General features: G+C 42.1%; 1 protein-coding gene across 2 annotated transcripts in view; it reads left to right on the forward strand.

Annotated features, from left to right (window-relative positions):
- The window catches only part of IL6ST (interleukin 6 cytokine family signal transducer), a 35,206-nt gene extending 25,462 nt beyond the window's left edge, over positions 1-9,744 (forward strand). The window contains exons 15-17 of one of the 2 annotated variants that reach the window (XR_014227277.1): positions 656-737; positions 1,554-9,072; positions 9,611-9,744. Coding sequence is in view for 1 of the 2 variants with exons in the window: in XM_082301471.1 (XP_082157597.1) it covers positions 656-737; positions 1,554-2,279 (808 nt within the window). In the remaining variant the exon portion in view is untranslated. Of the gene's footprint in view, positions 1-655; positions 738-1,553; positions 9,378-9,610 lie in introns of those variants that run through there. The other variant, XM_082301471.1, reaches the window with a different exon arrangement.
- Positions 9,745-13,900: the final 4,156 nt, after the last annotated feature.

Raw genomic sequence — 13,900 nt, forward strand, 5'->3', positions numbered from 1 at the left:
TTTTCCTTCTGACCTCCCTGCTGCTCCTAAAATTAGTTCTTAATGGATATCAGTTGGAAAGCCCATCTTGCATTGTTCTTCAAAGTTGTCCTACAGAGGAACTGTTGCTGGAGTCTGTTTATAAAGAGCAATATAGGTGCATCAGTTTCAAATCTGGTTTGGTTGGAGGTGATGTAACAACAGAAGCTTCTGGTTTTAAGTAACAGTGTGTTCTTAAGAATTCCAAAGCAAGTTTTTCTTCCAAATATTTTCACTTCAACTGTGAGGTTAGCTTAGATTTTGACCTTTGGTATTCATAGTTATTTAAAAAGAAGCAGGATTGTATTTTCATACTGGTATGCATCATAAATTCTACCTAAGTAATAGCTCTATAGGTTCTAGAGTGCTATAAATGTGAAAATCTCTCACTAACTGTTACCATTTGTTGTTTTGCTTTACATTCATAGCTACATCTAATGTGTGGAGGGGTTGAGTGCAGTGCTGTGTTTTGCTAAGTAGTACACCCTCATACAAAGATGAAACGTAGCCCAGGAAGCATTCTTATTTGGAATGCAAAATTGCTATGTAAGGGAGTGGTGTCCTGGATTCTGTTGCTATGAACAGGGAATTTGGGGAGTGCATCTTGTAACTTAATTCCATTTTTAATCCTTTACAGAATTAAAAAACATATCTGGCCTATCGTACCTGATCCGTCCAAGAGTAACATTGCTCAGTGGTCTCCCCAAGTTCCAGCTAAGGTAATACTCACCTTTCTGCATCCTGTATCTTCCTAGTCTGCAAGGTTTCAGTCAAACTAACGGGTGGGAGTCTTCTGTCTTCTAGCACACACGGATTTCAAGGAAAAACCTGAATATTAAATATCATTGACATTGTGATAGAATATGGTTAGAACACTTTATTTGGATCTGTAGCTTCAGTGTTAGAAATACATGGCTCTTACCACAAATTGATGGTCTAGCATGGGCTTTACATTTGTGAGTTAGATTCAGTTTAGTAGGTGGAAGAGTCAAGTACTCATTTCTTTGCTCACTCATGGGAAATCAGGATTAAGTAAACAATTCTTGATTCCCATTCTTAAAACCTTGAAGTGACTTGTTTGCACAGTTCAGTCATGAATGAGAAGATGGCAGCAACGTTTATGCTGCACATGGGGTGAATGACCAGGCAAATTCTGTTCAAGAAATTGTGGCTAATTTCTGTGAAGAAGTATTTTGAATACATTATTTGAAGTAATGTGTGATTCTCAGTATAGAATGTTCCTGTGCTGCACAGCAAATGCTTCTACGTTTACAGCTCATTAGAATAATTGAGAGCAAAGACTTGCTCACACATCCACTACGATTTTAGAATAGTTGCATAATTAAGACTCTGTATTGGAAACAAAGCTGTATCCTTCATTTTTTAACACATGCTTTGGAGATATTGCCAGACTTAGTAAAGAGAAAACGTATGTGAAGAAACTGGCATTACAGAACAAAAATTAATGTATTTAATGAGGATTTTGATTTTTAATATAACCTTCCTCTTAGGCAACATACATCTCTTTCTTTCAGCATAACTTTAACTCCAAAAATCAGATGTACCCAGAAGGCAGCTTTACAGATGTAAGCGTCGTAGAAATAGAAGCTGACGACAAGAAGTCTTTTTCAGAACAAGATCTAAAACCCTTTGACTTGCTTAAAAAAGAAAAAAGTACTTCGGAAGGGCACAGCAGTGGTATTGGAGGATCCTCGTGCATGTCTTCTCCTAGGCAAAGCGTCTCTGACAGTGATGAAGGCGAAACAACACAGAACACTTCGAGCACTGTACAGTATTCAACTGTAGTACTTAATGGCTACAGAGACCAGACACCTGTGCAAGTCTTTTCAAGGTCTGAGTCAACTCAGCCACTGCTAGATTCAGAAGAGAGATCAGAGGATCACGCCGGAGGAGCTGACAGTGCAGCTCAGAGGCAGCAGTATTTCAGACAAAATGGTGGTCAGGATGAAAGCAACATAGACAGGCCATGCTTTGAAAGAGCAAAGCAAGTTACTCATGCTAGTGAGGGAGATCTTGTTGGATTTGTTCAACTGCAGGTCTCAGGTCAGAGTTCACAGCCATTGGGCCTTGGGATGGCAAAAAATACCCAGGAAGCTGCTCTGTCAAATATTTTACAGACATGTACTGAAGGACAAACTGTGAGACCTGAAACAGTGGAAGAAAATCCACTGTCAGGTGATGACATGCCAAAAAGTTACCTCCCACAGACTGTGAGACAAGGGGGCTATATGCCTCAGTGAGAAAAGACTGGCTCTGTTTAGGCCTTCATTAGTGCCTGTTCACATGTTCCCCTGTGTTTCTGATAAAGTAAGCTAGGTATTTTTATCTGACTGCAGATAGAAATACTGAAATTAAGTGAAGACTAATTTGACAAAATACAAAAAGGACTGTTTTTGTGGAAAATTTCCAGTTCAGGCCTACAGGAGATTTACTTTTATGCACTACATAAAATCTTACATCTGGATAGCTGAATGAGCCTTTGTGCTACATTGAGGGTTTCGTGTCTTTTCATAACAGAATTTCACTGACTGAAAAGGGCAAGTTTTAAATACCTGCATCAGCCTAGAAGAAATACTTCGACAGGTGATAGTGTACAAGCCTAAAAAGCCAGCTCTAGTTGCACAGTGTAGCTTTGTGCAAAAGAAAGACTGAAGCTCAGTATTCTGACATGGAAGAATATTTGTGTGAGACACTTTCCAATAACTTGATTGACTTACTGAATTTTGACGTGGCCCAGTGCCTCAGTTTTCAGCTTACCAGACCTGCAAGTCATGTTCATCCCTGTTTAAAAACTATAAAAATTAAATAGAACTTGCTATGGTGTACAAATAGGAAAACACAAAGATTGCTTGAATCTGAATCTGCTACTATAGTAATTGATACTTTACCTATATTTAGATATGTGTACACATGAACTATAGAGTAATTTGGCCTAAAAAATGTGCCTTGCAACTTGACACACAGCAATTCAGTCTCATACTCAAAAGTTTGGAAATCAGATGACAGCGCAGGTCAGAAGTTATTTAAAGGCTTTGTGCTCCAATCACTGTCTGATTATATGAAACTTCTGTGGTCATATTATGCCTTTGTTTAATAAGTGCACCTTTGCTGTGTACAGCTCAAGTAACAAGCTGTAAGCTTTTACCATTTTTCTAAGTACTCAGGAGAAAGGGAATACGGCCTTCCTCCTGACAGACTGCAGCTATTAGTGTGCTCTAACCTCACTGCTAATACTGCAGGACATCTTTGAACCTGAAAGCAGCCAAAGCATTGAAGTCATTGACACTCTTGGAACTAAAACCAAAACCTGTATTCTGAATTTGAACTTTGCTGGTAGTATGTATCTGTTAGCAATCATGAGCCACAAAAAACACTTAGGTGGTTGTTAAAATTCCTTTTTTTTTTTTTTTTCTTAATGCCTCACTTTTTTCCTGGTCATACAGTTCACATTTTTTTGAAGAAGCTACATTTCTTGGAAACTTCCTCTGCCAGTGCTTAAACAAAAATTAAATGGCATTACAATAACACCTTCTCCAATGATAACCAGAAATGTTATGGCACTCTTAAAGATTTTTTTTTAATTAATTTTAAATCTAATACAGGCTAGTCAGCTTTCTAATCTGACACTACTAAAACTTCATTTCAAAACACTAAATGCTGTTTTGTGAGACTAAAACAGGTGTTTTCTTTCTCCTTCAGCAAAGTAACTATGTATTGAAGACCACCTGAAACCTTTTGTGCTGTGACCTCTGGTACTGCTGTTCTGCAGAGCACTTGCTAAAAGCCCTTGAATGGCAGGTGTCAGTATCATTTCATCTTCCCTTGTCCTTGTCTGCAAGCTTGCATGGAAGGATGGGTATACATGTAAATGTCCACGTGTCTTCTGCTTTTGTTACAAAGAAATTAAGTGCAAGAGTAACTTCGTAATATTACCTCTTGAAGTCTGGAATATTTAAACAGATAAAGAATGCAGAATCTTTAATAACATTTCAGTATTCCACAGTTCCTTTCTCCTGACAGTATTTTTCTGTATCTAAGCACTTTTTTTAAAAAAACTAAAAGGCCGTGTTGCAGTTTACTATAATTACATCTCTCTTCAGATCAGTCCTCTTCCTTTTCACCCCACTGCACCTCAGCACCTTCAAACTCCCTCCCAGAGGGCAAAGGCATAATGAAAACTGTGCTGACATGAGACAGCAGAGACCATCTTTCATTTTTCAGAGGTTGAGGGAGCATTCCTTTTTCAGAATGTATTCCTCTTGGAAAAAATAGCAGTTATTTAGTGGGGGATGGGTTATCTTCTCTATGCAAACTTCACAGTGACTGTAGAAACCACAAGTAGAAGGGAAAATCTCTGTTGAGCAGTGTGCATGCTTATTAGAACTGCCCAGCAGCCACGTGCATTTAATCCATCTTCTCATCTCTGAAATATTGTAGGTCACAACCTGGCTACATAGTCTAAACATTGCTGCAAAGGTCTGGATGTTTTCAAAAACATGCTGATGATTTTTTTTTAAATATGTTCTTGTGATTCAGTAATACTAACTTTTGATAGCATATGTTACTTGAGGGAGAATGTCAGTTATTCCTTAAGTTGCTACTTGCTTTTCTGTAAAGGGAAGGTGTTTTCTTCTCAGTTGTTGTTAATCATGGACCATTCAGGACTTAACTAATGTTAAACAGCATAAAGAGATTCTGATTTTTAAAGTGTGTGCTAGCAAGAGTTCTGGTCTGTCACTTCTGGCATCTTTCATTGTTGTTTATGGGCCAGTGGTAGTAAACTCACAGAATTGTGCAGGAGTGGAGCCTAGAGAGAGTTCTGGCTGGCTGGCAGTGACATGCTCTCTTTTGAGATAGAGCATATATCCAGGGCTGAAATACTAAAGACTAAGCAGGAGCTCCTCGTGGGTGAACAGCTTGTAGAAGCCACAGTACATACAAGTAACAGGTTTACAGCTAGTTCATAAACCTATGTGCCAAATATATCATGCAGTGTTCAGGGTTTAACAAGATTTTTTCTACTTTGGACTGTAAGAATCTAATTGTGTCAAACAATTGCATACAGGTTTTTAAGGGTATCTGTAGTGTGATTACATCAATCCACTGAAATTTTCTGAGCTTGGCCCTAACACAGTAACTAAAGAAAAAGTTTTCTCCCTCTCCCACCCCCCCCCCTTCACCAATAGCTATTGGTGCATGTAACAAAATAAAGGCATTATTAAAGTCACATTTCAGTATAGACACTTTCATGTCCAGCTTGATTTCCTGGACTGGAATTTTTTAGGTACAGGTGGACGAATAGTTGTAAGAACTGTTAATTTGGTGGTAGGGAGGGGAGGCTAGGAGAAATATATTAGCATATTTGAAAAACCTCTTAAATGCAAGCTGGCTAATGCTCCTCTGTTTACAAGAGAAGTGAATATATTACCTTTGTAGTTCTATTGTGGTGGTTCTGTTAGACCAGGAGATGATTGGTATTGTTTTCTGGAGTGTATTGGCTCACTTCAAGGGCAGATAGTCTAGGAATATCCTCTCCCGCTGTAGCAAAATTGTTGGGATTGTTTCATACATGCTACTGTAGAAAACTAAGCTGCCTGTTAAGCCTTAATGTGGCAGCACAAGCAAAAATTTTTTTAAACTTTGTTCTGGAGAGTTTATGACAAGTATTTGCTTGTCTGTGGTACAGGAGCCTGGCAAAAACTGGAAAAAGCCTTGGCCCAGGGGGGATGAGGGAGTTTGCATGCAAGGGCTGAATCCCATTCTTGGGTTCTGGAGAAGCCCTGTCACCTGGGTGGGGCTTGGAGCTTTCACCTTTGTGAGCTTTGTCAGGTGGTTAAAACTTACGTCAGTATGCCCAGTATTTGGGGATCACCGTGCTGGTTTAAATTCAGTAATTGAGCTTGTTTAATTAGAGCCAGGTGTCAAATACCCAAGATCCATATCAGTATATGCTGCTATGGAATTGACTTCTCAGTGGGATCTGAAACTCCAAAGACTGTCAGGTTGTTAATAGTCTGCCCCACTGCAGGACATACACATTTTACATCGTAATTTGTGTGCATTAAGTGGGACTAAATACACTAGTTTATTTTCCCTATTAGACACTGAGTGTAGTTGAGAATAACTGTTATTTGAATGCATTCCTTTAACTGTGTTAAAAAGTTCTCTTGACTGATCAACTGTAAGAGTTCATTAATCCCTGTAACCTCTTGTCTGTCTGCAAGGATGGATTCACACAGCCATTTTAAGTTCCAGGAGTTGCTTGTAATGTTATACAGGAGAAGTTCATATAAAAATGTTGAGTCTTTTCTCATGAAACACCTGTTAGGGAATTGCAGCCAACCCGAGTCTTCAGCTTTGCTTTTGATCCAGAAAACTGCAGTAAAGTGGAGGTATAAATACAACAGTCTGGAGGAGGTTGAAATTAAGTATTTTGCATTGGACTCATGAATTCCTATTTCTCTTCCTTTAAAGTGAAAGCATTAGTAAAACAAACAAACAAAAGCTAAAATTCATGTGTATTTGATTTGCTTTCACTGTTGCTTCGCTTGTAGGACTTGTGCAATCTGAGCCATTCTTGAAAATAAAAGCAGTGCTGACTTAATGCACAAGGATGCGTTTCTAAGGCCACAAGATTTGATAAACCTAAAAATAATAATGAAGGGCCAGATTTCAACAATTGTCTGCTTCCCTGCCTCTTAACTGTAGTGCAGAGAGAGGGTGGGCAGCAAGCACCTCCCAGAATGCAGCCTTAGCCAGTACTTGTATTTATTTGCAAAAACAACCTGAAGGGGATATATGCAATAATGTCATTGCTACTCTGCAGAAGCACACTTCTGTAACAATAGATGAGAAACACTTATGGCACAACCGTTGACTGATGGCTGGAAAGCTCCTCATCCACATCCTCCTGCTCAGACTAAAGTGTCAGCTGTTCTCCAGGCATCACGGGCGTGGCAGATGTGCATTCTCTGCAGAGTGGGAACTGATACCACCCATCATTTTTCATCCTCAAAGCACATTTGGTAATGGATCCAGTCAACTTGTCGTGTTTTTTTTAACACACCAGTTTTGTTTACAGTGTCACCTATAGCCTGACGCTTTGATACAGCCAGGGATTGTCTAGTAACCAACTGCTTTTATTTGGGGATAAGAAGTTACTGGTCACCCAGTTTGCTGTGCCAATATATGCATCCAGGTAAGCGGAGGTGTGCGACACAGGAACAGATGTACCAACAAGGAAAGTGCCTTGATGCTGGATTGGATGGCTAGTGAATGTAAACATTAAGTTAAATTTTGCTGTGTACTGAAGTAAGTATGGCTGATTAAGCTAGTGGTAATTTGAATGCCAGCTTTAAAGGGCTTGCGTACTCCAGCCAGAGGTTAAACTTGTAAATTGCTGCATAAGCTGTCTCTGTATGGAAATGTGTTTTAATATCTGTTCACTGTCTTTATTCTTTTGCAAGCTGCATGTGTACTGTCATATAAAATCTGCTTTCTACAATTTATTTTATGGTCAGTTTTGAATGTCTTCCTCTTTGTTACCTGACTGAGCCTGAATGTTGCATTTCTGTAGTACATAATACGCAGAAAGAAAACAAAGCAAAAGTCCATACTTACCTGGTGTGCTGGAGTCAGTGTTTTGTAAGGCTGACCAAGTAGTAACCACAGAAGAGTCTGGGCCACTGCCTCATATGCAAGAAACAGATGCATGGCCATGACACCTGGATAAAAGCTACCTCACCTAGCAGGTATATCCATGTTCAGCAGCAGGTGAATGGTCTTTTAGTCCTCCCGTTGTAATTGCTCTGGAAACAGAAAAAATGTTTCTGTTCCCACACCGTCTCATTTCCAAGAAAGGCATCACTGACCTGGCTATGTCTGGCACTGCTCTCAGTCCCACCTGGTTTAGTTCATTTGTTTCTCATGGGTGGAGGACCTTCACAGGCTTTTATTCCAGTACTAAAAATTACTAACTTATGTCACAGTACTAAAAAAGCAGAGTTGGTTCTTGAAAGGCTGGTCACCTTTACAAAAGGCTTTAAGGTGGGCAGCTGGGGAAGGACTGCTTCCTCTTCCTGCCTGAAGTCCTTATTTGAATAGACAGACCCCTGTAAAACTGAGGGGGCAGTGGGGGGGGGGGAAGGGGGCGTTCCATTATACGTCATCAGAAATTATTACTGCCACGGAAGAGCCATCTGAGGCATGTCATGCATGAGTTAATGCTTGGCGGTGTTAGATGCAAAGACTCCTTTTCCAAAATGTTGGTTTACTACACAGTAGTTCACTAACCCCTGTTTCACATAAGGCCCTGCACCTTTCTGCAAAGGCGTAGCATTTTCTTGTGTCCCGCTCCCCTGCGCTCAACAGCTGATGAGCGTTAGTGCAGTGGAGCTCCACCAGTGCAGGGCAAAGCATGTGCAGAAGAGGGGACAGCAGTTTGTCCTTTACAGGCTGCTCCCAGCTGCCAGGGCAGCCAGGAAACCCATGCTTGTGCAGTGCACACTCAGGCGGCCAGCAGCAGCGAGGTTCCTGGACACAGTTCCCCAGCCCTGTGGCAGGGGCCAACAGAGTGCTGCAGAGGAGCAGGGGGTGTGCCTAACCACGTTCTACCTTTGGAGTAGCCTAGGTCTGTCCAGCCAGGATTGGCACTGAGCAGCAATACTGATTGGCAATACAATTGGCACTGAGCAGCCTTGGAGAGGTGCATGGGAGCCCTGCCAGCCCTGCCCAGCTCCGGGCGATGTGGTTGCAGTGCGGCTGGGGGATCTCTGCTTTCTTCTGACCCCGATAACCACAGTAACATTGAACCTCTCTGCAAAACCATCTTAGATGTATTTTCCAGTCATTTGTGCTATTCGTGGCGGAGTAATACAGTGCCTTTCTGGTTTCCCAGCAGACTCCATCTGTACGAAACAACTAGCAGAGCCAAAATACTCCTCCCACTCCCTACAAAATAGCTAGGAAACTCCTGCATCCGCCAAGGAGGCTGAGTGCTAGTGATCCAACCGGGAGATGCAGGATGACTTCCCAGTGAGTAATCTGTCTCCAGGCTCGCCTGTAAGTGGAAACGTTCTGTGCACTGGTGTACTAGGGCATCACCCTGGCTTTCCTTTTGTGATAACTGCTGAGTCACACAGCCAGCCTGGACACTGAGCTGGGTCAGGGTGAATGATGCCCTAGGTTTTAACTTCTATATTTCCCAAATCCTGTGCTGCCTAGCGTGTAACTCTGAAGTTTCTAGTGGCCTGTTAGCTGCTGTTCTCTCATACTGGTTAGACATAGCAAACCTCTCTAAGTTTGCTCTCCAAGGACACCGAGATTGTTCTAGGCCCAAAATGTGTAAACTAAAATCTTAAGGGGGGGGGAGGGTAAACTTGGGGAAATTACATCATTAGCTAAAGTTATAATTGGGGAATTCACCCTGATATGCAAATGAACCAAGCTTATAAAAGGGTGAAGAACTCGTGACCCAGAGGTCCATCTTGGGTGTAGCCTTTTGACTGCCCAGAGTGTACCTTTGAAGGCCCTTCAAATAAATACCTACTATTATTATCTTATTCTTGTCTAGTCTCTGTTTTTAGGTGGCCACCTTAGGCATCACCAGCAACAGGTTTCAGTGAGAGTTCTGCAGGAACCACCTACCCAGCTCCAGCGTCTCTCAGCTGGTCCTCTGCTGCTGCTGGCATAGGCTGTTACCTGAGTGCATCATGTCACACAGCAGGTTCTGGGCACCAGAATTCCAAATAAAGGTCCTCAGAGAATGCCGTGGAGGGCTGTGACTGCCTGGGGCACTCATTAGGATGCAGCCGAGCAGCAGACAAACTGGCAGCGTTAACTGGGACCAGCGAGGGAGCACCGTGGTGTTGGGGCAGAGGGGCAGCCTGGCCATCACCTGGGGACCCAGCACACTGCAGATCCGCTGCTCGCAGCAGCACAGCCCCACTCCTGGCGTCTCACGGCGCTTTTGGCAGCACCCCACGGCCCTCCCGTTCAGCCCGCCAGGACCGTGCCAGGAGATGGCAGCACGTGTTGCTTGTAATAGCCGGCAGGCTGCCTTCTCCAGCACTAGCTCCTGATACGGTTTTAGTATTTATTTTCTGGCAGTTTAGCAAGTCCCCTTGATGTCTCTTCTTCCTCTTCCTTTGTGAGCAAAAGCCCGGACCCTTGTTAAGTTTTTCCATCACCCGCAATCCTGAGTGCATTAATAAATCCAGGTCATGGGCAAGGTCATTGCCTGCCTGTTGCCATGCAGGTCACACCCTTGACACACCTCCCCCCAGATGGGGTGGCACAATAGTCGGTCCATATGAAACAGGCCCCAATTACCGGTTCCTTGTCCCAGCGGGCTGAAGGTCATGCTGGGGTTTGCTGACAGGAAGCCTGTTCTCATGCACTACTGCAGCCTGAATCACTGCCCTGCTCTGCCCAGATGAGTCATCACCACTGACCCACGTGCTTTGGGAGAAAACACGAGGCTCCTGAAGACCATTTCTGGACTAAACCTGTGGCAGCACAACTCTTCTGCTTGAACAGATACAGCTTTTCCCCATTTGGAGGAGATGCGTCATTGGCAAATGTGGCTGCACGTGCACCAAAACCCACGGGGACCACCCCACCACACACACTGCCTCTCCCCACCACCACTCAGGACTTGGTTGTGGACGAGGCAAGGATGCTATTTTGGTATTAAGACAACTTTCCTAAATGGAGTCACTGTAATAAACTTCAAAACATATTCTGATCATCCTTTATCAGGTATTACATGAAACTTACCATTTTCAGCCAGACACCTGAAGAGCATCCCTTCTTCCCTCCCCACCTTCTTTTTTCAGACACAAGAGCTTGCCAATAGCCCCAGGGCAATAGCAGATGTCTCCAGAGCCTGCTCAGGGCACAGGTCTTCTAGCACATCCCTGTTATGCTCCATTTGCTGCACATGTTTTTACTCCTCTGCTGGATATCTTCCTTAAGTGAAACTATTAACATACTTGAATGTGTCAGAAAGCCTCTCCACTTTACTAATTTATATAAATTAATTCCATTTAGATAGATAATGCATAGATACACATCTGTAAATGGAAGCAAATTGAATTATTCGGTGAGCGTGAAGAATAAGGGATCTTGTATCAGCCTTTAAAATTAGCTTGAACGTAATGCAAGAAAAAGGTCAGACTCTGTGAGAGTGCAGCATGTGGAGTAACTTATATAAAAATGTCAGCATAAAAACACCAAAAATAAACACTGACAGAGTACAAATTCCTTTCACTGCCTTTAAAGTTAAAGGCAGTGAAACTCAGGCTCAGCCACAAAAACTGGAGTAAACAGAGATAAATTGCACAACATGGGATTCTAGAGAGAAACTCTAGTTAGCCCTATCATTAAAGAAAAAACTAGTCCTTACAAAATTAAATCTCAGTCATGGTAGTACAACAACCACAAGTTGGAGACAGTACATCCAAGAATTTATCTGAAGACATGGCTACAAAAAAACCCAGTCCCCACAAAGCAAGAAGGGGCACATGAGGGATTTACCCCACACATGCATGCTCCTATCCATATTAGACACAGCACCACCAGTTCACTCCCCGAGGAATGAGGTACCTTGCTCCTACCTTAGATCAGGAACCTGGTCCATATCTACAGAGTAGCAGACCTGCTAATGAACCCAAGGCTTAGGTAATTTCACAGCAATCTGTTTGGTAGTTTTGCATTGAGACAGTGGGGCTGGGGAAGTGGGAATGTACACAGGAAGGGTAACAAGGCATGGGAGCAAAGGATGGGGTCATCCCTATTTGAGATCAAGCATCTCCTCTCCCTCTCACCACAGTGTATCAGGAGGCGTAGTGCACACCTTATTTCCAGGATTCGTCCTTTACTTTATAAAGACTGTACTCATAAACAGAGAACCAGCCCTGCATGCTGGAAGAAAGGTGAAAAACAGCAAAATCTAAACTCCTGTGCTTTCCTTTTCACACAAAATGATTCAACACTCCCCTGCTTCCTTTCTTGCAGATCAGATGTTGGGAAACCTTATCTGGTCCAAAAACTGTAGAAACCTTCCATCAGAAGTGTAAAAGCAAATAAGCTCTCCAGAAAATAAAAGCAAAAGAGAGATGCAGTCCCTAAAGACAAGCAATATCCAAGCCTCTTTGGGAGCCAAGCTATAAAACAAAAGAATTGCTGGAGATGAAACTAAATGCATGGAGCATGTTTGAAGGAGGTTTAAGGTCATGGGAGAGAGAAGCAGGCAGCAAAGGCAGCAAGCCGTGAACACAGCTGGGTATGGATATTTCTGGGCAGTATGCTAGTGACAAAAAAGCTTAACATTCAAAGCAAAGACACCATCCCCCACTGTTCAAATCTTTTTGTGTTCAGAGGATTTAGAAACACATTTTATAAATAAAAGTATCTGTAGCTCATAAACTATTGATGCTGGCATAAATTCCTACCACAAAAGGGGAACAAAACATAACCAAAATGGAAAAAGAAACAAAACCTAAAACCCCTCCCAGCTCAAACCCTCTCAGCTAACTGTTTAAGACAGTACAGAAATACAACATAGAGTCCATGCCCAGACTTAGCAGACACTAGCTATGAGAAGATTCACTGCAGAATTGTGCTGGGCTCATTTGGTATAATTAAAGAAAGAAATTTCTTGCATTAGGACATAATTTGCCATAGTAACATTTTAGAAAGTCTTTTATGCTCTTTTGCTTCAGAATAAAGTGTTTGGTTTAGATCAGTGATGTTCTAAGTGGGCATCCCAGAGCATTAACTGTGATTATAATCTTATGCTCGTTGTCTCTGACATCCCTAGGTACTATTGCATAATGTGATTTATGGAAAATGTTACTTCTTTGTTAAACTTCTTAGACATACAGTTACTCATGGAGTGGTGAAAATTCTACAGAAGTTAGTCTTGGCTAGGCTACTACTGCTCTCTGAGCATAGCAATGACAAACCCAGGAAATATAAATAAGGCTGCTTTTCCAAGAAATAAGTACTCAGAAAATTCAGTTCTGGCAGGTCATACAGGAACAATACACTACTTGGCTCAGCAGGCTTGCTGCTCATCAGTGTGGAGCTGAGCAGTGCCTGGAAATCAAGGCAACCTAAGAGGCTGAGAAAGATACATTCAGACATTCAAACAGACGTTCAAAAAAGCAAACGTTCAAACTCAAGAGTCTTCACCTACTCCATAGGACCATCTTACTGTTGATCTTAAAAACTGCCTGTATCATGGGAGCAATGGGTGATACTCCCACCCTGTAGTTCTGGTCTTGAGCCTCCATGTGTCTAAAGCTTCCTGAGCATCCAGACTGTCTGAGTGCTGGTCTGCACTGAACTGTGGGTGGAGTCAGTCACCTCCTCATGCAGGAAACTCAGAAGCAAGGAGCCTCAATCTAAAAGCACAGCAACGGATACAGCACAAACATGGGCTAGTGTTGGAGTGAAAGGTTCTCTGGACTCAGGCCCACAGGGAAGCCAAAGCACAGGGACTGAATTAAAACCTTTGGACAAGCTGAGATACATGAAGCCACACCAAAGTGAGATAGAAATACAGATTTTTTTTTAGTAGAAATATATGCTAAGTGCCTTAAACATTAAAAAGCTGCAGCAGAGACCTTAAACACAGTTCTTACTGCAGCAGTGTTACCTTTTCACAGAATTCTTTACTTCAGACAAAATACAGATAGAACTATACTGTTCACATTTTTTAGATAGAGTTCACATAAACAATAAGAACTGATAGAAACTGTACACCCAAATCTGTGTGATACCTGTGTAACACTTGTGAAAAACTTACGATTGTTAGAATTAGACAAGGATAGGTTAAGAAAAGAAAAACTAGAATTGT

The sequence above is a fragment of the Coloeus monedula genome (assembly GCF_965178545.1).
Source record: "Coloeus monedula genome assembly, chromosome: Z".
In the NCBI taxonomy this organism is placed as follows: Eukaryota; Metazoa; Chordata; class Aves; order Passeriformes; family Corvidae; genus Coloeus; species Coloeus monedula.